Raw genomic sequence first — 25,578 nt, forward strand, 5'->3', positions numbered from 1 at the left:
TGGGCACAGTTGGAGAAAAGGGGCCAAAGCCAGGAAGGCTGAAGACCCAACAAAGGCTTGAGGGGGAATGTGTTGTGGTGGGGCCAGGGGACACCTCCAAAATGATCAAGTACTACCTGCAAGGCATGGGCATGGTTGTATGGGTGGACAGAGGCAACGAATAGCCCATAAGGTGACTAGCATCCTGTGGCAATAATAAGGCTAGGGAGGGCCACACCTAAGTGCCCCAGGGACAAGGTGGAGCTGTACCTTGGGAGAAGGTTCTCTTTCCCATTAAAAGTAATTACATCAAGGCATGGCAGGCAAGGAAGAAAGGCGGGCACCCCAAGGCGCCAGACTGGAGGGCAGGAGTTGAGGGGCTGCCCTCGGATGCTGGGACCTGCTCGAGGGACGTCTACACACTCCCCAGGAGGCTGGTTGTGCAGATAGCTCCTTGCTTGCTGCTTCTAAGCCTGAGACTGCGGCAGAGTTGGCCATCACGTCCTGGCCAACGCTGATGCCAGGCCACCAGAAAGAGAGCCCAACCCCAGCTCGTGCAGCGACTCCTTGCATGTACATGGCTACATGCAAGGAGTTGGGTACGTTGCCATAGCCCAGCTCGCTGGGACGTCAGACAGATGCGATATCAGTCCCCCATTACCACAAGCACATGCACACAAAAATGCCGTCATATTTTGGCTTAGAAGAGTTCCTCACTGGTCCCATCCGATATGCATGACACAGGATGAACTAGGGAGTCTTCTCCAGCACACGCCTCCATGCACTGCAGCATGCCTTGCAAAGTATCTCTACCACCCCCAGAACAAACACGGGACACCGCAAGAGCAATTTTCTGTTTTATTCCAATTACTCATTTACAAGAGACTCTTGAGGTGATAAAAGCAGAAACTGGTTTCCAAAATACTTATTAACAGTTATTCATAGCAAACTCCATGTACAGCTCTTGCCTTCCCAATGTGCACGGGATGGGAGCAGCACGACTGTCCAGGCATCTCAAATCACAGCAGAAATTAATGGCAGTAGACCAAGCAAATCACTCTTCGGGTCCTGACCCCTATCATCTAATATGCAAGGCGACAAGCACACGCCTGCAGCTGCTCTTGTGAGATTTCCGCTATCCCAAGACGTACCCCTGGCTGCGTTTTGGCTATCACATGAACTAGAAGGCAAGTCTCTTCTGCTTCGGGATCCAACCCAAACCCAGAGCGCTAGAATTTATAGCTTAACCCTGGAAAATTCCCACAGGGCTTTAGATTAGAAAAGCAGTATCATTAACAGCACATTATCAACGCATGAAGGGCACAGTTCAGAAGTCACCTCTCCCCTCGCAAACTTTTCCCCTGGAAACCCTCTTCCTCAGGGGCTATTTCCCTCTCCTCTTCTGGCCCCCTGTAATGGCTGCCTGCCACTTTGAGATCAAAGTGTAGCTTCTTCCACAGCTAAGAGACCCATCAGGTCGCAGTGCCTTATGCCAGAAAAAAAGGAGGGAAAAAACAGCCCCAAATGCAACACAGATATGCAATGGAGAGACCAACAGGCTTAGTAAGAAAAGCTAAACCCTGCTTGACTCCTAATTTCCACCAACAAAACCCCAATCCAATGGCAAAGATCCAACTTATCGAGAGAGCAATGGCCCTGAGGATAGAAAGGGCCCCGCCACTACCGTGGCACCAGCAAGGAGAGGACAGTCTCAGAGCCGGGAGATCCTTTCCAGCAAAGTCTTGCTGTGAATGTCCTCCAGCCACTCAATGAGGATCTTGTTCAGCGCGGCTGGCCTGGAAGGAGAGCACACAGCGTTGAGCTTGGAGGCTAGGGCTGTTCTTTACAGTCGTCTAGCTGTCGTGTCCCAAGCGACCCGAGCTCCCTTTACAGCCCCAGGGGAGCCCAGAACAGCTAAATGGGCTTCAAGGGCCAAGCTGGAGTTGGTTGGCGGAGCTCTTTCCCTATCCCCTCACCCTCAACAGTCAGATTATTATTCAGCCAGGAGAGCTGTTATGGAAAAGGACAATCCTCTTCCTCCTCCCTTCCTACCTGTGGCAGCTCCCTGCTGCCAATGTTCACGGCCTCCGAATACCTTGGGCACAGGTTCTCATTCCCCTTGGCCTCCCACGCACCCCACTAGACTTCATCTCTCCTTCCCCAAGACCAGCCCTGTGGCCCCTCCACTGCTCCTACTGAGGGAGGCTTCAGCCCCAAGTAGAGGCTTACAGTCTGGGATCAAGTCACCTGTAAACCCTTGCTGACTGTCACTAGCTACATTTTTTTCTTTGCATCTTTATTCATAGAGTCGTGTCAGCCATCCCAGTGTCTTCCCTGGCATCGACACTGGCTAACAGGCTTGCATTATCCTGCTCTGTGTTTAGCACCACTGCCATTACTTTAGCTTTCTTTTAGTTCCCTGTGTGGAAGAAATCATTTTGAAACACATAGCATCAGCATCTTTTTCTCTTCTCTTTCTCTCTCTTCTTAGTCAAGTAAGAGGCCTGGTTAAACTTATTTCCACAACTGTAAATTCATCATTATCCCAAGACTCAGTTACAAAGAAATATAAAAAAAAAAACGAATCAATATTAAGGATCCACAACACACCTCGGCCAGATCTTTTAAAGTTCTTGGAGGCAAGTGACCTAGAGGTATCTGATTTCAAATATCTGAAATAGCCCAAATTCTTGGGCCTGCTGACCAAGACAGATCTGATTTCAGTCACTGCTGCTTCACATGCTCTTTAGGCACCGCATGAAGGGAAAGCATCATCATCATCATCATCGTATCATTGGACTTCGCCTGCCTTTTCTCTACACGCAGGTCAGCACCGACTCCCTTCCTGCCTGTCCCCGTCAATACGGACAGCAGAAGGGAACAGCATATTTGGGTTCACTGAGAGCGAGCCCAAGCAGCCCTGATGAAGTGCCATGCCATATAACCTCCTCAAGAGCCAGCTGAGGTTGGGAGATAAAGAGAAGTGCAGCTCATGCACTTACTGTCGGGACAGCCACAACTCCCCGTAACACTGGTCCTTGCTGCAAAGCCAGGTCCTTTCCAGGACGTCGCTGCAAACAGGGGTTTACTCTTTCCTACAGCTCTATCCATGGAGTCATATTGGCTACAAGCCCTTTATGCATCTAAGGGGATTGCCAAGAGCCAGTATGCCCAGAAAGGAGGCACCTAGGTCAGAGAGGCCATGTAGAGTGGGGTGGGGTGGGGGGGACACCGAGGCCCTGCCCCTCAACAGGTCATTAAGGACCCGTCTCTACTTGGGGAGCTCAGTCCTTGCTCAGAGAGCCCCCCCCCCGACTTAAATGGGAGCTCTGCCTGAGCAGGTACCACAGAAGCCAGCCCTGCCGTGCAACATCACGGTCCAGAAACAAAGGATTGTGGATAAAACCAGCTCGTGCTCAGCTCTCCCAAGAGCCACAGTTTGAGCTAGCAACCCCTCCCAGCAATGACCGTGGGTACCTCTCCATCTGTGTCCAGTGCCCGCACTCCTCGATGTGCCCCCGGGTCAGCTGGGGGATCTGGAAAGAAATGCACAGGAGCCATGAGATGCCGTTGGGACTTCTCAAAGCTAAGGAGGCCTTTAACCACCACTGGAGCTGCAGACCAGGTCAGGATACTGTCAACCACTGATAGGCACTGTCCTCCTAGACCTCACCCATTCCTGCGCAAGGAGCAGCTCCTTCCTGACCGCTGCATGAAGGGGCCTGAAGCGGGAGAATCAACTGCCTTTATCCACAGCTCCAGCATCCATTAGTGACACTCAGGCCCCTGCCACGTTACATGTATTGCACAATGAACTGGTGAATCATGCAATAAATTTAGAGAGGCCCAAAGTGCGACGTAAAGACCAGCTACACGTGCAAAGTAATGATTACCTTATTAACTGGTGAATCGCACAATAAATGTAGACGGGCCATACATTCAGAGTACTTATCACGCTAAAAAAATGGCTATCCAGCTATAAAAAAAAGCTGCCTGGCTACACCATTAGTGCTAGAAAATGCATAATGACTTTATAGCTGGTTTCTATCCAGCTTTCATTTGAGGTCCATGTGCCGGCCCATTTTAGTAACAGCTGCAGGACTCTTGTGACCTGCTACTGGAAGCCTACGTGGGGCGGCTTCACACCACGAGTGATTCAACACGGTCCTCTCAAGTCACATGAGGATGGTTGGGACGCATCAGAGCCCAGGAAGGAAACACTGGTTACTTACCCATGCCTCCATGCCTTTGCTCATGTTGGGATGGAGAACCTCGTCCTTACCAGCAGTCACCATCAGAGCGGGGACCATGATCTGCAAGGGACACAGACAGAAGGGGAGGAATCGAAACAGGAGGCACCTATGGGTCTGACTTTCCAACCAGCAATGTTGTGCTCTCCCCCACGCCCTCGCTCCTGCCTGGGGGCAGCTCCATGTCATCTTGGCTGCCGCCCTCCAAGCTCTCTTCCTCTGCAAAACATGCAGGGAACTGGGGGCTGCAGGAGTCACTGCCTGACCATGGTGTCATCGTCTCCTTGAATCCCCCATCGCCTCTGCTATCCCTTGTCTTGCACTGACCATCGCTGGGCTCTGGGGGTGGACAGCACTGAGCGCAGCAGGCTCTAGAGATGCTGCTGGGGTGACCCAAACAATAAGATACCTCTCCAGGAGGCTGGTAGCTGCTGCTCAGAAGCACGGCTCTGCCTCATTTACCATAGGGAGATGGATCTCCCCTCTGTTTGGGCTGAGGGGGACAACACATACAGGAAATGGGGTTGGTGAGGACAGTGTTGGGCAGAACCATCCAGCTTTGCATCACCTGGAAATGATCTGTGAGGATGAGACGGGGGACAAGACCCCAGTAAAATTACCCCGGCTTGTAGCAGCATCCTTTCCCCTGTCTGGGGCCCACAAGGACTAGCCAGGACGGGGGCCACGATGCAGCGCGCAGAACTGGCAGCCTCAGCTCCTTGCTGCCAGTCAGGGGGTGATGAACTGCCCAAGACACCCCGGGAAGGGCTCTATAAAACCCTTGCATGAGGGCAGCCTGGGTTCTGCTGCAGATGCTCCTGGCTGGGACTGCCAGCCTGGCTAACATAGCACAGGGACAGCCATCACGCTGCTCTGGGATGCGGCAGACTCTCTCCCTGGGTAGAGTCAGAGGATCCCAGGGCTGGAAGGGACCTCGGGGGTCATCCAGACCCAGGCTGGGCAGCCCTTACCCCAGTCCAGACAGACTCCTGCCCACCCCTTCTGGGACTCCCCAGGGATGGAGACTTCTCCAGTACCCTGGGCAGCTTGCCTCATGTTTCTTAGTCTCAAAGCTTTTTCCAATTTGCTCTCCAGCTTGACTGCACCTAGCGCAGGGGTGTCCCATAAGCTCCTTTGCCCACCCCATCCACGGACAGGCTCAAGGTAGGAGGCCTCTATCCCATGGCTGGCCAGAGGTCATCCCTTCTCAAGGAGATCCAGCCCTAAAGGGCCACCAGATCTCTGGACTGGGCTCATTGCACCCTGCAATCACTCACCAGGTCGGTGCTAGATCGGTGCAATCACCCACCCACCCGGTCGGTGCAATCACGACCAGATCAGTGCTTCTCCAAGTAACGAAGGCGGCCTGGGCTGGTCTCAACACAATCCCTGCTTGTTCTGGACAGCAGACTGCTAGGTGGGTCACGCTCCTTGCCCAAAGGTCCTGGGGTCAGAGTACAGACAGCAGCTCCTCAGGTGACCCCGGCAGCTCTTACCTTCCTGTCCTTTGCAGAGCAGCTCCAGCACCAGTTGGTTTGCATGTTCCGGTACCAGTTCAACGGTCCTCTGAGAAAGAAGAGAAGGGCCAGGGGAAGGGAAAGGATGGACATTGTTACGGGGAACCCCGAAATGCTGCTCTACCTTGGAGGGGCGCATGCTACCATGAGCCAAGGTCTTGCTTGACTTTCCTAGGCACAGCCCTCCCCATCTGCTCCACAGGGATGCATTAAGGAAGCCGGTCAACATAGGGTGCCCATGGAAACCTCAGCTAGACTAGTGTAGAGAGATCATCTGCAAGCATGGCGAGATTTCCACAGCACCCTGCAGAGAGCAGTCCATTTGCACCAGAAGCAGTCCACAGGATGGTAATTGCATCCGTGGTGGTGCACACCTGGCCCCCAACGTCCTCGTACCTGAAGCCGGACTTCTTGTACCGCTGGATGTAGTACTGCAGGTCAGGTTCTGGGACCAACAGGCTCAGAGGGGGGTCTTTGGGCAGGCCGACCAGGAGGCCTCCTGCAGAGAGGGGCAGAGGGGGGAAGACCATCTTGCAAGCAGTTGGAGAGAGGCCGTGTGGCCAAGGCACCCACAAGCAACTGAGGCCTTGAAGCAGGGTTCGGCTGCAATGGAACGAGTCACCTCTTCTTCCTCCTTACCCCTCTGTATGTCTTTCTCGCTCGTCCCACCTCCCCCAGGGATGCAACGCTGTGCTAAGGCACCCCTGCCATCTCCTTGCTGGACATCCTTTCCTCTAGCCGCCAATCCTTGTTAATACACCAATGCAGCTCTCTCCAGCAACACCTCGCTTTGCTATGGTAGGGAGGCTGATACATGCTGGGGCACGGATGGATCACCGAGTGCAGCCTCTGCATTGCCCCTTTCAGGCCCAGAGACAGTGCAGGCTCCAAAGACCCAGTGGCGAGCTCCAGTGGATCCATATCCCCCACCATAAAGGACCTACCACCCCATGTCATAGATTCATAGATATTTGGGCTGGAAGGGACCTTGGAAGATCGTCGAGTCCAGCCCTGCGCCCCAGGGACAGGAAGTAGTTGGGGTCATAGGATCCCAGCAAGATAAGCATTCAAATCTCTCTTGAAGGTGTTCAATGTGGGTGCTTGAACCACCTCTGATGGCAAGCTATTCCAGACCTTGGGGGCTCGCACAGTAAAGAAATTCTTCCTTATGTCCAGCCTGAAGCAGTCTTGTAGTAGTTTGTGACCATTCGACCTCATCATCCCTTGGGGCGCTCTGGTGAACAATCATCCCCCCAGATCCTGGTGGTCACCCCTGATAAACTTGTAGGTGGAAATCAGATCCCCCCTGAGCCTGCGCTTTTCCAGGCTGAAGAGCCCCAGGGCTCTCAGCCTCTCATCATAAGGTCTGTTTTCCTGAACTCAGATCATGCGCGTGGCTGTTCTCTGCATCCTCTCAAGCTTCTCCACATCCTTTTTGAATTGTGAAGCCCAAAACTGGACGCAGTACTCCAGCTGCGGCCTCACCAAGGCCGAGTACAGGGGGAGAATGACGTCCCGGGATTTGCTTGAGAAGCATCTATGGATGCAAGCCAGCGTTTTGGTCGCTTTACTAGCCGCAGCATCGCACTGCAGGCTCATGTTCATCTTGTGGTCAATGGTGACCCCCAAGTCCCTTTCATCCTTAGTGCTAGCCAACATAGCACTGCCGAGCCTATAAGGATGCTGCGGGTTTTTCTTCCCAAGGTGGAGAACCTTGCGTTTATCGGCGTTGAACACCATCAGATTCTCGTCCGCCCACTTGCTGAGCCTGTCCAGGTCAGCCTGGATCACCCGCCTGTCTTCTGGCGTGGATGCTTTGCCCCAAAGTTTGGTGTCATCGGCGAACTTGGCCAGTCCGCTTCTGACTCCAGTGTCCACATCATTAATGAAGATGTTGAACAGTATGGGTCCAAGGACAGAGCCTTGGGGGATCCCACTGGTCACAGCGCACCACAATGATTGACTTTCGTCAACCACCACCCTCTAGGTCCGACCACAGAGCCAATTCCCCAGCCAGCGGATCGTGGTGGACCCAAGGCGACAATTGGCCAGTTTCTCCAAGAGACGATCATGGGACACCAGATCAAAGGCTTTTTTGAAGTCAAGATATATGACATCAATCTCTTCTTCCTTGTCCAGGTGATAGGTCACCTGGTCGTAGAAGGAAATGAGATTGGTCAAGCAAGACCTACCCGCAACAAACCCGTGCTGGCTATCCCTCAGGATATTGCTGTCAGCTAGTCTGTTAAGGATGGCCTCTTTAATAATCTTTTCCAAGACCTTCCCCGGGATAGAAGTCAGGCTGATGGGCCTGTAATTTGCTGGATCTACTTTCCTCCCTTTCTTGAAGACAGGCACCACATTGACCTTCTTCCAGTCTTCGGGCACTTCACCAGAGTGCCAAGAGCTCTCGAAGATCTGTGCCAGGGGCTGGGCTACGATGCTCACCAGCGCCTTGAGTACCCTGGGGTGTAACCTGTCCGGGCCAGCTGACTTGAAGGTATCCAGCCTCTCAAGGTGTTCCTTCATGGGGTCAGCTTCAATGGAGGGCAAGGACTCACCCTCACCCAGACCTCCCTGTCCCATAATGGGCAGCAGCATCCCATGGGACTGATGAAAGACAGATGCAAAGTACCCATTTAACAGGTTGCCATAGAACTGTGGAGTCATAGAAAATTAAATGTGAAAATTAAGGGACCTCAGGAGGTCACATCTAGTCCACAGCCTGCTCAGAGCAGGACCAGCCCCAACTCCATCATCCCAGACAAGGCTTTGTCTAGTTGGGGTTTCAAAACCTCCAAGATTCGAGACTCCACCACTCTGGGGAGCCTGTCTCAGTGCTTCACCACCTTCCTAGTGAGAAAGTTTTTCCTAATATCCAGCCTCAACTTCCCTTGCTGCAGCTTGCGCCCATTGCTCCTTGTCCTGTCATCTGCCCCCACTGAGATCAGCCCAGCTCCATCCTCTTTGCAGCCCCCCTGCAGGGAGGTGAAGGCTGCTATTCAATCCCCCTCAGTCTTCTCTTCTGCAGACTAAATCAGCCCATTTCCCTCAGCCTCTCCTCACCAGTCCTGTCCCCCAGCCCCACAACCATTTTCTTTGCCCTCCACTGGACTCTGTCCAACGTGCCCACATCCTTTCTGTAGTAGGGGGCCCAAAACTGGACACAGCCTTACCTCGTTGCTGGACATTGTTGAGTTTGAGTGGGACAGTCAACGAGTCCTGAAAGGGAAGCACCTCTAATTAGCCCAGATCAGCCTGGCAGAGGAGAGGGGCAGAGCAGAGCCCCAAAACGGGATGGATGGATGTGCTTTGGTGCTGACCGAGGCATGAAGCCAGGGGGAGATGGTGGGGATGTGAGAACAGTCCACAACAGGTGCAAGGAAGGGAGTACGAACAGACGCAGTGCCACACTGGGTCAGACCCATGGTCCATCCAGATCAGGGGTGGCCAACCCGTGGCACACATGCCCCTGCACGGCATGTGAAAACTGCACGTGAGTAGAGGAAGGTACCGGGATGGAGGCAGGGGGACTTGAGACTCTGGCCATGCAGGGTTTGGGGTGCAGGAAAGGGCAGGATGCTGCTGCGAGAGACATCAGGTGTCATGACCAAGGGCCACCATATTCAAGGCTTAGGATCCTCGTTTGCCATATAAAATCACCGTCACCGCAGGGCCAAGGAAAGATGAACCTGGCTCTCAGCTGGGGCACCTTTCAGTGGGGAAACCATTAGATAAGCCTACAGGAAAGAGGGGGGTGGAGGCTTAGTCCATGGCATGCCTGCCAAAACCATTAATTACCACTGATTGAGCCCAGCACCCCATCTCTGACACTGGCAGCAGACATCTTAGAGAGAGAGCAGATGAACAGGGTGTATCTAGAGTGATCCATCCCCGTCCGACCCTCCCTGGTCTCCACCAGCGTTGGTGTAGAGATGTCCAACTGGTTTGCCAAACACCTCTCAATAGGGGTGGATCCCTTTAGACCAGGGATCCTCAACCAGGGTGCAGCCACACCCTGGGGTGCCTTGAGATCCTGCCAAGGGCGCTGCAGGGTACCGCGCCACGTTCACACTGTTCGGCACACGACAAGATACACCCAGAAACCTCCAACTGGAGCAGACAGATGTCCCCACCCCATTAGTAATGGCTCCACAGAAGTGATGATCAAACTTCCAGCCCCACGGCCCGGAGAAGTGGTGCACGGTGAGTTTGGGCCCACGGGTTCAGAAATTTGGCAGCAGGGGAATGGCAATTCACACCACCATCAGGTTTCTGGACCTATTGGGGGACCCTCAGGCTGGATGACGTGACCTCGCAGGCTGGATCCGGCCCACTGAGCGCTCCTGGTCTAAAGGATACTCGGTGAAGGCCAGTGCTGGGACTGCAGTCCCTACGGGAGAAGCACAATACAGGCACCTGGATGGGTGCAATGATCCAAGAGGCCTCTTGTGATTTCCCCAGTGCCACAAGCCTGATTGCAACTTGCTGGGAATGGACATGACTGTGGCACTGAGCGCCGGAGAGGATGCTGCCCTTGCTAGCACCTCTCTCCCCCTACAAAAACCGCAGGGCTACGGCCCAGTTTGGAGTTGGATATCAAGTCCGTCTGCATGGAATTGAGGAGGGAGAGGAAATCCCAGCTCCGCGCCTCGGGCAGGGGGTTGGACTGGATGACTTCTCAAAGTCCTCTCCAGCCCCACTCCTCTCCTTCCCAGTTATCCCATCTCCCCCCTACATCTGTTCCCTGTAGATGCTGGTTTGTTCCACCCCAGGATCCCATTCGCAATTAAAGACATCGGCTGCACCTGAGTGAGAACCTAACCAGCCTAGAAATGCAGCATTTATGAACAGCCAAGGCCTTCGAGGAATGGAGCTGGACGGGGCTGGAAACTAAGCCAGCCACGAGGGAGCTCGTTGGCATGCATGCAAAGCAAGGCAAATTGCACAGTGGGGCAAACAGAGCCTCGGGCAATGAAGACAGGTTTCACAGCTCGTACCAGAGCATGAAAGAGCTGCCGAAAGAGGAGAATTGGTCCAAAGGACATGGGAGCCTGTGAGATCACACGTGCAGCTTCTGGGAAAGAGGAGAGATGGTGCCAAAGGGGTCTGGGGCAATCAGGACCCTCTGGGGGTCAGGCCCATCAGGCAGGAGGTTGCTTCCTTCTCCTCCCCCACGTCGTTACTGTTCAATGGGTCCCACTCGTGTCCTTAATGGGCATGACGAGAGCTCCAGGCAAGGCTGCCCACAGAAATGTAGGGGCTGGGGACCCATCCTTGAAACTCAGGGGAACATGGGCTGGAGGAGGCCAGCTGGGACATCAAGTCCAGCCCCCTGCGTTCACAGAGACCCATGATATCCCCAAAGCCTTCACTGCAAACTCTCCTGCCGGAACGGGCTCCACCTTCATCCTTGAAGGTGTTGAAGACCCAGGGAGACAAAGCCTTGGCTGGGATGATGTAGCTGGGGCTGGTCCTGCTTGGAGCAGGGGGCTGGACTAGATGTGAGCTCCTTCCAACCCTCACTGTCTATTGCAAGACACACCACCCAGTGCATCAGAAACACCCAAGGGCGGCATGGCAAGAGATCCCACATCAGATCCCATTGCAGCTTCACCTGCATGTCTGTCAAGAGCCCAGAAAACCTCTTTGTGTCTGCGTGCACTTCCCTTGAAGATCATGGCTGGGTGCGTAGCCAGGCAAGGAGGGCGTGTGGAGCAGCTCCAGCCGCAGGTTAAGTCATCTCCAGGTATCCAGAGACGAGGGCAAGGGGATCATCCCCCAGAGCTAACACCGAGGTGCCTCCATGGCCCTCCTAGCCCAACGAATGGCCAAAGCATGCTGGGTAAACAGAGCTCCCTAACACACCGAACCCAGATGAGAGCAGGGCAGGAGGTGCAGCTCCAAGCACGCAGGGCTCAATGCTCTTTCAAAGCCAACTGCTGGGTGCCTCAGCCCTAGAGAGCCAGGGCTCCCCATGCCAGGCTGAGACGCTGCAACAAGATAAATTGCTCTGACCAAGCCAGACAACAAGGGCAGGACCTTCGGGGTAGGGACTGCCATTACCCCGGGTGCATCAGGCAGGCAGTGAGCTGGCTCCGGTCAGCGTGAGCTTAGATCCTGACATGCCCATAGCTCTGCACTTTGCGTTCAGGACAGAGGCTGCTCTTACAAGCCTGTGGTACATCGGATGGTGCATGTAGCGGAGAGACCACCCAAGCCAAGCCGTGCATGTAGGAGCTGACCTGCCTCCCTCCATCCTCCCTTGGACCAGACTGGGAGGGACCTTACTTTCTGCTGGGACAGAGGAGGAAAGAGATGTTCCTTGCTTTGCTCCTGATCCGAGAGCTGGCACCAATTCCCAGCCCTCCTTGGGACCGATGCCAGAAGCTGGTTGAGACCCCCACAGGGCAGCTGTGATGGGCTGTATGTGCCTTGATTTAGGTAAACAGCCTTACCGCCTGTCTCCATCAATAACACGGAGCACAACAGTCAAGGACCTTGCAACCCAAGGCCAGGCAGGCAGGGAGCTGGGATTTAAACATATTCCCCCTCCCAGTGCAACAACCTTGGAATGGTAACTCCGGAGCTGCTGCCTCTTAGACTCAGGGAAGAAGGGTTTTGCCCTGAAGTGTCTAGTGACTATTTAGAGCTGCCGTTCGAGGTTAATGAAGTTATTTGTATTGATGATGCTCTTGCAGAAGAGCTATTGAAAGACCTCAGGAAGCCCTTGGAGAGAGTTTCAGTGGGGGGATGTATGTCCCAGGCATCGTCTGCCCCATTATCCACGAGGCCAGGCGGCTGACAGCGAGAACATCAGGGCAGGACACGGATGCAAGCCAACATACTGCTGTCTGCCTACATCCAAAGCGAGCCCAAAATATTACCCCCAAGAGTGGGGTGAACGCAGATGCTCTTCATTTTCCTAGCGTGCTGACTCTGAAGCCTACCGTTGGCAACGTACGTTCCAGCATTAAATGAGCATTGTGTAAATCCAGATGTCTCACCAGAGCTTCCAGCTCCTGACTGGTGGGTGAGGGCAGCACGGAGAAGAGGAAGGTGGGAAGAGGGTGAAGGAGATGGAGGAAGTCACCAGCACCAGCACTTAAGTGACTTTCATACTTAGGACGTCCAGCCAGGGGACACAAGAGGGACCAGCATTACCATGTCTCTTCTTCCTCCGTGCCTGTCTGCTCATCCTTTGGGTTGCAAGTGGGAAGCTTTGGCTACAAAGAAGGCCATCTACTGATGCAACCTGAGGGACTAGTCTCAGGAAAGCCAGGACAGGATCCCCTGTCTTTGCTGCCCATGAAGTTGAAGTTGCCCCCAGACCCCTCCCTATGCAGCCACATGTCCAGACCTACCTCCTTCTTGATGGACCGCATCATGGTCTTGAACGTCCTGGCCAGGTCCTCCTCCAGCTCGGCCTCGGCCACCCCCTGAAAGGGAAATAAAAACCCAGCAGCTTTAAAGTCAACCAGTGCAAACAAGATTCCCAATGGGCCTCTGTGGAGAGAGGTCTTCTCGGTGCCAGGCATCAGTGGGGTAACACGGAGCCATCTTAGTCTGAGAAGCCTACAGATCAGGGCTTTGGGGAATGGATTATGGAGCTGCTGAATCTCTGGGTCACCTGGTGAGACCTGGCCCATACTGCCAGGGACAGCTGGTTGTGCAGCGATTGGCTAAAACACGCACATGACAGGTTAGGGAGGATGGAGACATCGTGGAAGATGGTGTTCCTGCAACCCAGTCAGGGATCAGACGCATGACATGCTTACTCTGGAGTAAACTGACTGCTACCTAATAAGAGTGAGGCAGACACGCATGCAAACACTTTACTATGGAGCAAATCACTCGAATCCAGGATCAAACTACCTGAGTAACACACACTGGGTGTCTACATGTGCATTTAAGAGTGCCTAAATTTAATGTGCATTAACTTAATGCACATTAAGCGGGTTTAGGCAGGCACCTACATGTGCAGGTGCTAAAGCACATTAATGTTGCGTGTGGACTGTTTTGAGACTCAAGTTGGTCCCAAGTCAGTCCCCACGCACATTGTTAATGCACTTTAACATGTCTACACGTGCATTAATGCGCTTTAACTATCTGCGCCTAAATTTGATCCCTGCATTTGCAGGGATCAAATTTAAGTGCAAATAGCTTAAATCTGCCATTTTTAATGTGCATTAGGGCACACATATGTAGACACTCGCCCTTAATCTGAATTAATTTAGGCTAATGCACATTAAAGCATCACACGTAGACGTGCTCAGCAGCTTCCATACCACGTGTCCGTGTTTTATCCTGAGACAGCCGTTTGCTCAATGCAAAATGGCTAACTCCCCCCTTAGTGGCTAGGTGCTATACTCGCACCTATAGTGGGCATCTAACTTGGGAGATACTGTTCATGTGTTTGCTCCTTACTCTGGAATCAATTTACTACGGATTAAAATCCAGGGTAAATTCCTTTGTAGCAACGGGTTTGTGTGCTCTTAGAGGATCCATATCCCGGGCTGAGAGGGTGGTTCAATTCTGCTACCGCCCTCCTCTGTGTTTCCGCAGCTCCCTGACCCAAGATCTCTACCGTGCAGCATGGCGATACATCCCTGATGTAGAGTTAAGCCAAGGTGGAGAGAGAAGTTAAGCCACACCAGACACAACCCAGGAGTCCTGGCTCCTAGTCATCTGCTGCAACCCTGAAAGGAGAACAAGAGCGGTCTGGTAGCACATGTACCCACCCTCGGGGACTGAGACTCAATCGGCACTGGGCAGAGCAATGCAAACACCTCTGGCAGCTGCAATCTTATACACTCATAGGGCTGGAAAGGGCTGTGAAAGTCTCCTGGTCCAAGCTCACCCTGGCTCCTATCCATCACCTAACGCCATCCACCCACCTTGTCCCAACCTCCTCCAGAAGTCAGTCCCAGACCCAGGGGACTGGCTGTCTGAGCCGGCTCTTGGTTGGGCAGACCCCCAGTGCAATCAATATATCTAATGGCTCTGGCCCTTCGGCTCCGCTTTTGATGTCTCGAGCCGTCAGCGAAAACAAAGCGCCAATTCCACGAGCAATTTGTTTGGGAAGAAGCCGAATGCTCGCAGGAGAAAAGAGAAGGAAAAGATGAATTAGTTCAGCACCGGGCAATTATCTTGCTGCATTGCACCGCTCCACCGGCCCTGACAACGTACCAGGCCAGCAGACACCAGCTTCGAGCCACAAGGTCTCTCCCCCAGCAAGCCCAGTGGGGATACTGGGCTGTGCAGTGGTCCGAAGACAGGGGGAAGAAGGATTTACAGGGATGGAGGGAGGGTTTCTCTCTCCTCCTGTCCATGCTGGGCAGACCCAAGGAGCCCTGGGCATTTGGCAAGGTGAAAACAAGGCTGGATCCCACAACTCAAAAAAGATATGGAAGAACTAGAGAAGGTCCAGAAAAGGGCAAAAAAGATGATTATCCGTACAGAGATGGCTTCTATATGAGGAGAGGCTGAAGAGGCCAGGCCTGTTCAGTGTAGAAAAGATGCTTGAGGGGGGACCGGAGAAGGGTTTACAACATACTAAATGGTGAAGAAAAATTCAAGAGGGGTGTATTGTTGACTGTCTCTTACCACGCAAGAACTAGGAAGTCACAAAATGAAACAAGTAGGCAGTCAGTTTAAAACCAACACGAGGAAGTCCTTTCCCCCAGCGTGTCATTAAAGCGGGGGCTCGCACTTGTGCGTGCAAGAGGGTCTGGCATAGAGTCGAGGGCTCAGAAGAAAGGGGCTTCAGCCCTGCCACCTCTCCAAGGCAGCGCTGCTTTTCAGCAACACCGTGCAGGGCTGGGACACCTCTCACCCTGCCGGAGACTGGCCCCTTCCCCAATGCACCAACACTGAGGTTGCAAGCACCTGAATAACCCCACCGAGGTAGGGCCTGCCAGGCGGTCCGTTTGGCTCTGCACAACACAACCGCTCATCAGCGCAGAGCGTGGATAAATAGCAAGTGACAGGCTCTAATGCTCCAGCTGTTCGGAAGGGAGCGGCATGGGAGCAGCCTGCATACCGCAGCCTGGCGCGGCGCGGGGAGATCAATCCTGCCCGTCACGCGTGCTCGGGGCCCTAAGGATGGCTGCAGCATGTGCCAGGCATAGGGGACATGGCTATCTCAGCACCTCCTGCAAGGGGCATTGTGAACTGCAAGCTTTGGTGGGGAAAATGCCTCCATGCTGCGGTAGGAAAGCAGAGTGCTATCCTCATGTTTTTAGCCGGGGAAACCAAGGCACGAAGAGGTTGAGGACCTTGCTCAAGTGAAGGAGCAGAGAGACCAGCCACGTTGCTTTAGAGGAACGTACTTGCCACTTTTGAGCATGCATCAGTGGAGGTATTCCCTATTACATCTGTCACAGCTTCAGTGATTTACCCCAAAAATGAAACACGTCGTAATTCGTAGCAGCCTGGCTTCCACTTACCACGGGATAGAGAGGACAGATGAAACCGTTTCGGCGGTATGCGCATCGCCACCTTCGAAGCGGTAAGATGGTTTCATTTGTTCACACCTGGATTTAGCAGCAGAGCCCAGGACCAAACCCAAGAGCCCTGGTTCCCTATCCCAGCAGCCACTGGCAAACCACGCTCCAAGAAATGCTGGGAAATAGTGATTTTTCCTGCAGTCGCTGGGAGCTGGAAGGAATGAGGAGCTGCAAGAGCCTGGAACAAGGCAGGGAAGGCGCTTAGATGCTTCTTTAGGGACACGCCAGGGAGACGAGGAGTAAGGATCCACCCCCAGCAGGAGAGGGAGGTCCAGCATGGGGGAATGAGAGCACCGGGCGCTGCACCCAGGGATGCCAGGAGAGAACCCAGGCCTGCGAAGCAGGTACAAGGAGAGAGAAGAAAGACCAGGAGAATCACAGAATCATAGAAAATGAGGGTTGCAGGGACCTCAGGAGGTCACATCTAGTCCAGCCCCTGCTCCAAGCAGGACCAGCCCCAACTACATCATCCCAGCCAAGGCTTTGTCTACCTGGGTCTTCAACACCTCCAAGGATGGAGACTGCACCACCTCTCTGGGAAGCCTGGTCAAGTGCTTCACCACCCTCCTCGTGGGAAAGTTTTTCCTAATATGCAACCTCAACTTCCCTTGCTGCAGCTTGAGCCCATTGCTCCTTGTCCTGTCATCTGCCCCCACTGAGAACAGCCCAGCTCCATCCTCTTTGCAGCCCCCCTGCAGGGAGGTGAAGGCTGCTATCAAATCCCCCTCGGTCTATTCTTCTGCAGACTCAATCAACCCATTTCCCTCAGCCTCTCCTCACCAGTCCTGTCCCCCAGCCCTCAACCATTTTCATTGCCCTCCACTGGACTCTCTCCAATGTGTCCATATCCTTTCTGCAGTGGGGGGCAACAGCTGGACACAGGACTCCAGATGTGGCCTCCCCAGTGCTGAACAGAGGGGAAGAATCACTGCCCTCCATCTGCTGGCAGCGCTCCTACCAATGCAGCCCAGGATGCCGTTAGCTTTCTTCAATGAAGGGAGATGAAGAATCAGCCCCAAGGGAATGGGAGCGACCAGTTTCAACCCAAAGAGCAAAGCACCAGATCAAAGGGAGAAGTTCAGAGTGATGCTTTCTGGGCCCAGCCTGCCTGTGTCAGTGATTAGAGAGGCATTTAGCTGTGTTAGGCTGAAGCCAGGCAGAAGGCAGGGTAGAAGTGCACCTTATATCCTGAATCAGTGATGCATAAGCTTTTCTGAGCCACAGGCCCCTCCATCAGATGCTCTGATATAGCATCGCTGCAGGCAAGACAGCCCTAGGGACTGAAATTGTTCCTTCCCCCTCTGCTTCCCACACATCGTCCCACGAACACGACTCCCACCACGGTCCAGATTCAAGCCCTCGCAGGCTTCAGGTCTCATCCCAGCATGCACGTTGCAACACCACCGCATGATTCAGTCTGATGGGTGCATTGTAGGCAAATCTTGGGAGGGGAACAGCTGGGGTGCACGAAGCCCAACCAACACACCGCTTTGTGTCAAAAGACCCGACCATTTCTATCTCTCTGCCTGGACACCGTGCTACCATGCACTTCCTATTAGCAGACAATTATTAATAATTCACTGCCCAGTCCAGTGATGAAGAACAGGTGGCCAGTCCGGAGCCGTGACATGCCAAGGCCTGCTCACATCTGTGCAACCCCAGGTGGGTTTATGGCAAGTGTGTGGACACGGCTTGACACTAATGCTAAAGACTGTTGATCTGCAAATGCCCACAGGGACCCAAGCGCATCCACAGGACAGGCAGAGCGGTGCCAGCAAAACCTCCAACAGGCAACACACTTCAGCAGTTTCCATCACTTCCAAGCCTTACGCCAACTCCCCATGGGACAAATGCAGACCTGGTCCACTGTATAGATCCCAGCTCACTAGGAAACTAAGCAGAAAGCTCAAAACAATTGATTAAGCACATGCTGCAACTCCACTATTAGGCTTTTGACTCAAAACTCAGGCAAGGCAGGCAGGAGGGGCCACCACACCACAGCTGGCCAGCAGATGATGGGGGAAAAAAGTGCTTTCCATACAAAATGCAATCGGTATCCCGGTTTCTTTTAGAAATGGGTAAACTGAGGTAACTGTGACCTGACTAAGCCAAGACAACAGGGAAAGTCTGTGCCAGACCAGGAATGTAATGAGTGGTCTCAGAGCCTGTGAGGGAGGGCAGGCAGTGTTGGTACCCCCGTTACAATCAGGGAAGGAGGTCATTTGTCTATGGGGGATTCGGGGGTCAAATGGGAAAGCAGAGCATGGATGAAGGCAGATTCTCAGCCAGGAGGATGCAGCATCTGGGGGCGCAACAAAATCCTCTGAAGGATGCAATGGGATGCTGAACACTACCAGCACTATTAGGTGTACAGACACCTGTACATGATTCACAAGGTAAATCCAGAGATTTCCCATAGGAATCTACCATGCCCAAACCCTCCTGTCCTGCTCGGGGCTGGCCAGGGCCTTTGCAACAGCAAAATTGCACTAGGATTTTTCTGCAGTCAAAAAAATGAGTGGAAGCTCAGAGCTGGCATTTTTGCAGAGGTGCCTTGAGTCTAACAAGGTTGAAAAACCACTAGACATGGGTCTTGCACATGCCAGGCCATTAGTGCCAGGTTACACTATTCTACTTCTTCATTTATCCCACGATGGAAGGTATTATAGTAGAGGCGAGAAGCGTGCAACAGACGTGGGCAAACAGCTGTCTAGCTGACCCCTAGCTGTGTTTGCAGCTATGCTATGCTCCAAACAGTATTTGTGCTTCTCATGTTTGGCCTCCTGTCTCCAGAAAGCAGAGACATACCCTGGCATGGCCCTGTGCTCTGTCCCCAGGCCACGAGAGCATCGCTTCGGCTGAAAATCAAGCATCCTTGCACCGCGTTCTCCATATGCCCCCTGTCAAAAGCAGTTCATTCTGCTCCCACCAGCGGGCCGTGGCTAAGTGCAGCTCCAAACACAGTATTTGTGCTTCTCGTGTACTCCCTCCTAGGGTCTGAAAGACATGGAGACCCTCAACCAACTCGGCCTGACTGGTCGCCCCTGCTGTGAGGTGCAAGGATTTGTATAGCCACACTTGCAAAGAGGTGACTGAGTAAGAGCACAGTCCCCATCCCTGCCTGGTCAGACCTGTTCACAGCCCCACACTGAAGACCAGGGCCTAGATAATGCTTACCATGGTGTGGTGCACCTGCCCTTGTTGAAGTCTGGCCTAGCAGCCAGGAAATAAATGCATCACAACGTACATGTCATGACTGCCACAACAGGACGCCTACCAGCTGCACTGGACCAGAAGATGGATGAGGGCATAGAAAAACCTTAGCAAGACAATCCTTGCTTAGCCCAACCTGCATTTGCTCCTCTGTCACAGCCTCTCAAGCTTTCCAGGCCTTGTCTGTGCTCCAAAAGGCCATCAAAACCCTTTCCTAGCCTCTTGGCCTGGTCACCATCACAGCCCATGCTTGTCACCTCCATTTGTGACCGCTGCCTATGTCCAAGACTGTTGCTGCATATACACAACCCCCCTTAAAACCCAGTGATGCCTTGTGAGTTGTAATGCCTGCATAGCATGTTCCAGCAAAAGCCCCAATGGCTTCAGAAGTGATAGCAAGAACTAGCTACTTGGGAGGGTCTCCAAAAGCTCACAAGCAAGCTCCTGAATTCAGGATCCTCGAGGAAGCCCTGTGGCTTCTTCCAGTATTAGATGATGATCCTTGGGGCCAGTCCTCTTCGATCCAATAGACACATACACGGACTTAGGCAAAAGCAAAAACACTTTGTGCAAGAGGGAATTCCTCCTCCTCCTCACCACTGCGCGACTTAAGTCTGAAGGGTCAGATGACGGCACACTGCAGAAGTAGATGGGCTAATATTTTTTCAGGGACTTGAGCAGGCTGGAATGGAGTCACACTTGGGCACCTTAGAGGCCAGATCCCATCCACGTACCAAGAACAGGCTTTCAAATGCCTAGTGGCCAAAGCAAATGGGGTGTGCTGCGCACGAGCCAGGAGCCTAAACCAGCTGCCTTGCTATGCTAGGAGTGGGTTTTGGGATCTCTTGAGTCTCTCGAGATGTGGGACTAAAGACAAGCATAGGTGAATCTTGCTCCAAACCACCTCTGTTGGAGGCAGCATACCAGCCAGTATAAGCCCCAGCATCAGTGGTAAACTGTAAATCAAGGCATAGGCATTTCCAATGGAGACGCCCATAAACATTGCACTGTGCAAGCAGGTCCTCACCTTTCTGCTCCACCCACGAGACCAGAAGTTGGGTCTTCAGCTGGCATAAAATCTTCATGCCATTCACATCACCAAACTCCGTTACTTTAATGCAGCTTCCATTCACCAAACTTTTAAAACTATTTTCTTAAATTAAAAATTAGGACCGCCTCCCTCTGCAAACCTCCAACCACCTGGTACGGTCAGAGAAATGAATAGAGCCCAACCAGCACACTTGGCAGAGGTATCATTCGTTTGTACTCACCGGCTTCTGGAAAAAGAGCTGGTAATCAAAGGCTGGACGGGCTTTGATGGCGTCCATGATATCCACGTTGGGGTTTGCAGGTCTGTAGGGCGTGTTCAGCGAAGCCACGGCTCTATAACGCAGGAAATAGGGATTGGGGCAGAGGCATCACAACTTCACTCAGCCTGGGAATCTACATGCTGGAGCTGGAGCAGCAGGTACATGCAGAGGAAAGCAGAGCAGAAGCAGGGAAAGGAGAAGCAGGTGTTTCCAGCTGTTGCACCTGAGCATTGTATCTGGAATTTATAACCCTTTTTTCTTAGTTGGGGCGGTAGGTTTGTCCTTTAAAAAACCAGCAGAGCTGCCCTCTGTGCTGGGATGGCAGCAAGGAGCCGGACAGTGAGCGGAGACCGCTGCACGCACGGGGCACAGCGAGCACATGGGCTGGATTCTCAGACAGGAGAAAAAACAGAGCCAAGTTGGCCTAAACTGAACAACACTCAATTGGCACATGGATGTGTCCAGATCGTTTCCTGTTGGGGGGTGCTGCTTCCCAGGGAGGGGGGAGGACTGGAAGAAAGAGCCCCAGACCCAAACTGGTCACCCACAAAGCAAATCTGCTGCAAAGCGCATTGTACCAGCCCGGGGTTCCAGTTGTTTCATCCCTCGAGGAGTATAAGCTATTTGTCTTCATCTGCAAGGGCACATCCTCACCTGGTTATCCCAGCACTAACTAAAGGTTAGCTCCTACCTACTTGTACTCAGCTGAGGATCCCAGGCTCCATTATCCATGTGTTAGATTGCCAAAACTGTGCCCCTCTGGGACGGGAAGTGTTGTATCCCCAAATTGGGACAAAGGGAGATTACTTTGTCAGAATAAAGAGAGACTGCACTTGTCTCTTCTCAAGAGCATCACCTCACTGGAGAGGTGAACGTGAGTGTGACTAGCATTCGGACCAGGCAATGGAAATGCAAAGACATACTAACACCTAGGAAGATGGGTGTAGGCCGGGCTCTTGCTCTGTTCTTCCTCAGCTCAGGTTTACGATTCCCCACTTCCCCTGGGTTTACAAATCATTTCCATACAATCATTGATGACATGCATCTATCTACAACTTGATCGGGTCTATGGCAATGCAAGGGGTTGATCATAAAGACCTCCACACCTCAGCAAAGCAAGGAATTTAGGACAAGTTCTTAACAACTCTTGAACTAGGATGTCCTCAGAGGTTATCAGTTCAGCTACTGCTCTGAACAATGCTTGCTCTTCCTTATAGTCATGGGTTTCAGTTGCTTTCTGTGAACCTCTAAATCAGTATTTACATCAGTAAAAACATGGACGCTGGCCTTGCAAACCTATTTCTCTACAAGGTTACCCAAAGTTAGTTCCAGTCTTTATATAATAGAGGATGTCTACAAGACGGAGGCACTTATGCCAAGACCTCTAATATGTTCCTTACACCCTGCCCTCCCACCAAGCTGCCTGGTCCTTGCTTAGGACTCCCACATGCTGCAGTAACATCAGCAAACCCTCAGCATCTACTACCACCTTCCTCGCTTTCCCCTACCAGCTCGGCAGGCAGCTCCCACACTGGGCCAAGACGATCAGCAGGGACAGCCGTAGCCTCAAGGAAAACGTCTCTGACGCAGAGCGTTAATGGAGGGTCAGAAGTGGAAAGGAGCCCATTAGCGTATCCAGGAGAGATAGTAGAGCAGACGCACAGGATAATGCAAAGAGGCAGCTTATTACAATGTTTGCACCATCCTTATGCCTAAATAGCAAGCCTGCCTTCACAGCTGGCCAGCTTTCCCCAGCATCAGCATCACCTAGCACAGCTCTGCTCCAAAAAGCTGATTGATGCTTAAAAGGGTGCTCGACCTTCCCAGGGTGTGGGCTGGAGGAGTGGGGTGCATCCAGTCCATGGGCTAGACATGGTGCACAAACCAACCCTACATGCCGGATCTGGCCTGTGAACCATTAGATCCAGCCCCACACCCTGGCTCAATATGGCACATGGGGCCGTGTTGTTCAGCCTCCCCGTGGGTCCAAAAATTTAGCATCAGGGAAGCAGTGGATGCATTAATTATCTCCTGGAGTCAAGGCAATAAACACTGCTACTTCCCCTGTATCACCAACTTTTTGGACCCCTTTCAGGCCAGAGGACTCTGCTCCACGGGCTGGATGCAGCTCGGGCACGCACTGGTCTAGAGGTCTAGCCAGGAGCAAGCAACGGACTGACATCAAATAAATCAAGTGGCACCAAGCTAAATACATTTTTGTCAAAGAAACTAGGAGGACAGTATTCAGACAACGCTCATGCATTTCCTTAGCAAAGCAGTAGTTATTTAACAGGAAGCCACTCAGAGAGACAAAACATCTGGGTCACTTCTGCACAGCCACCAGTCACCAAAATCCCTTTTATCCTTCGAGAGTCAGAACAACTGAGGCACGGGAAACAGTGGGGCAGAACTGGTGAGTGAGATGGCAAGAGTCATTTTTCAGGCTGAAAAAATGCATTTCAAATAATATTTTCAAAATTCAATGTTAGCTGGGCCAATGAGATTTAACCTAGCAAAAAACTGATCGTGATAGCCAGGACCTGAGGTATTTCCTTAGCAGTGTGCTCCAAAATTATCCTGTTTCAGGAGCGATTAGGGGTGGACGGGGCAGGAACAGGGGTGGGTCAGAGAGCTCCTGAACTCCCTCCGAGGCTAATAACTAGGTGAGAGATCACAAAGAGACTTACTTCACTCGCTCCGGGTAGAAGAGAGACATGTTCCACACCACACTGCCACCCCAGTCGTGGCCGATGAACACGGCCTGGGAAATGCCCTGCAGAAAAACAGAGGACCTGTGAGTGGGTCGGCAGAGCAGAGCTGCGAGGTCTGTGCAGCCGCCAAACGCATGAAGCAGCCTCAGGAAGGTGCGCTGGAAGCCCCCTACAAGCTGAGCCAAGGCAAGGGACACGGAGGAATGAATGGGGAAGGAGAAGTGGGGGTATTTTCTCAGTCAAAGGACAGGTGCTAAGCACCTCCTGGGCACCATTTCCCCCTGCTGCCCAGGGCTCTCCACAGACCCAGGGGTCTGGACAGCAAGGTGTGGGGGAAAGGGGTGCCCATCACTCCCCAACCCTGTGGAGATCAGCCATAGCTGTGTGTAATCTCTCTCTATATATTACACACACACACACACACACACACACACACACAGGTTGGCCCCTCCTTGATAGCATATATTTTCATACACACATGTATGTATGTACTTATATGTATACACGTGCATCTGTGTACACACACTATATATATATGTATATTTATCTATGCACATTGCACACACAAATAGATGCACATGTGGGTGTATATATTACACACAAATACATATACATAGAATATGAGGGTTGGAAGGGACCTTAGGAGTCATGCAGGTATCAAATTGATGCCCAAGTCAGTGCAAATCACCATTGTTACTGTGCAGTACGGGTGTGCATGTGTAGACACAGACCTATACTGTGCAATAATTTTCAGTTAGTGTGCAGTAACCTAAATTACTGCACAGTAAATTACACTGGGTACGTCTACATGTGCACAACCAATTTTCTGGTGACCTCTTAATCCTCTGAGCACTAAATTTAGTGTATCAGGATATTACAAATAATTTCCACTCACAATGCCTTGGCTTGATTCAGAGCCGGGGGCTACAGTAGAGGGAACAAAGCGATCTTCTCACCCATTCATGGGCAGGCTGATGGCAGGGATGACAACTGCAGCTCAATTAGCTGCTCGCTTGAGTTTTGCTGCCTCTGAGAAAGGAAGTCAACAGCTCTGAGGGAGATGGGAAGTCTCGAGGCAAGGACCCGATGCAGAAGAGACGCGCGATGTGCTAGCCAGATACTGCGGCAAGTAGCTCAGCAGGCCGGGTCCCAGCCCTGCATGGTTTGACTTTGTCTCTGGTTTCTTGCACATATTGCTTATTAAACCTAAGGAAGTGAGTGGCAGGCATGACCAGAGAGCCTGTAATGTTACCCGGCTGATTAGACCGGCTGCCAGAAGGAAAACATGCAGGGGTTTCATGTCTGAAGCATGCTAGGACAGTTTTATCTTTTATACACACTGGATAACAAAAGAAACTAATCAGATTCAAATGACTGTATAAGAAAACCAATTGCCAGCCACCACCCAGGGCCGCATGGAGCTGTACCCTATTCCACCACTTTCACCAAGTAGTCGCCCCCTCACCGCTGAGCCTCCCTTCAAACCTTCCTCTCTTCCTGGGAGATGTGTCAATTAGTATATTCTCCAGGTGCAATCTTCAAAGGCCTCGAAACTCCCTTCTCATCACACTTCTGGCAGCTCACCCAGCCTGGTGCTAGCTTCCAGGAATGAGGAGGAAAGGGGTAACTTGATTGGAAGCAGAGACTTTATTAAAACTAAAGGAAAGAGGCCTGCTAGAAGGTGAGGCCTCCAAGGTGTTGCTGAAACCTTAGCAAGACAGTGTCAGGGCACAGGGTCTATCCCCTGGTCTGTTCATGGCTATCACTGTCGTAATTAGCATGATTTATAAGTACAGGAGCTGGGAGAAGACCCATCTAGTGTCTCATACAGACATTCAGTTTCTCCTGGGAGAGTCACTGCTCTCCCAGGAGAAACCGAGAGTGTACAGATGTTCAGGGTTTTTCTCCCAGAATAAAAATGGCCACTCCAGCAGACAAATAACCTGGGAGCAACCAGAGTTAAAGCACTCTCAGGAGAGTTTCTCCTGGGAGAGTGAATGTCTGTACATGCTGTGGCTTCTCTCGGAAGAGAAACACAATGTTTCTGCATCTGGGTCTGATCTCTGCACTGCCGCCACCCGTTGCGAGGC

At 52.4% G+C, this 25,578-nt stretch overlaps 1 protein-coding gene across 1 annotated transcript in view; it reads right to left on the reverse strand.

The window, feature by feature from the left end:
- Window positions 1-823: 823 nt before the first annotated feature.
- The window catches only part of EPHX2 (epoxide hydrolase 2), a 70,277-nt gene continuing 45,522 nt past the window's right edge, over window positions 824-25,578 (reverse strand). The window contains exons 11-19 of the mRNA XM_014608547.3: window positions 23,465-23,550; window positions 20,739-20,850; window positions 13,111-13,185; window positions 8,923-8,968; window positions 6,143-6,245; window positions 5,726-5,795; window positions 4,212-4,292; window positions 3,457-3,515; window positions 824-1,775 (exon numbers count right to left, since the gene is read on the reverse strand). Coding sequence (XP_014464033.2) covers window positions 1,691-1,775; window positions 3,457-3,515; window positions 4,212-4,292; window positions 5,726-5,795; window positions 6,143-6,245; window positions 8,923-8,968; window positions 13,111-13,185; window positions 20,739-20,850; window positions 23,465-23,550 — 717 coding nt within the window. The 3' untranslated portion in view covers window positions 824-1,690. The remainder of the gene's footprint in view (window positions 1,776-3,456; window positions 3,516-4,211; window positions 4,293-5,725; window positions 5,796-6,142; window positions 6,246-8,922; window positions 8,969-13,110; window positions 13,186-20,738; window positions 20,851-23,464; window positions 23,551-25,578) is intronic.

Source organism: Alligator mississippiensis, chromosome 1 (genome assembly GCF_030867095.1).
Source record: "Alligator mississippiensis isolate rAllMis1 chromosome 1, rAllMis1, whole genome shotgun sequence".
In the NCBI taxonomy this organism is placed as follows: Eukaryota; Metazoa; Chordata; order Crocodylia; family Alligatoridae; genus Alligator; species Alligator mississippiensis.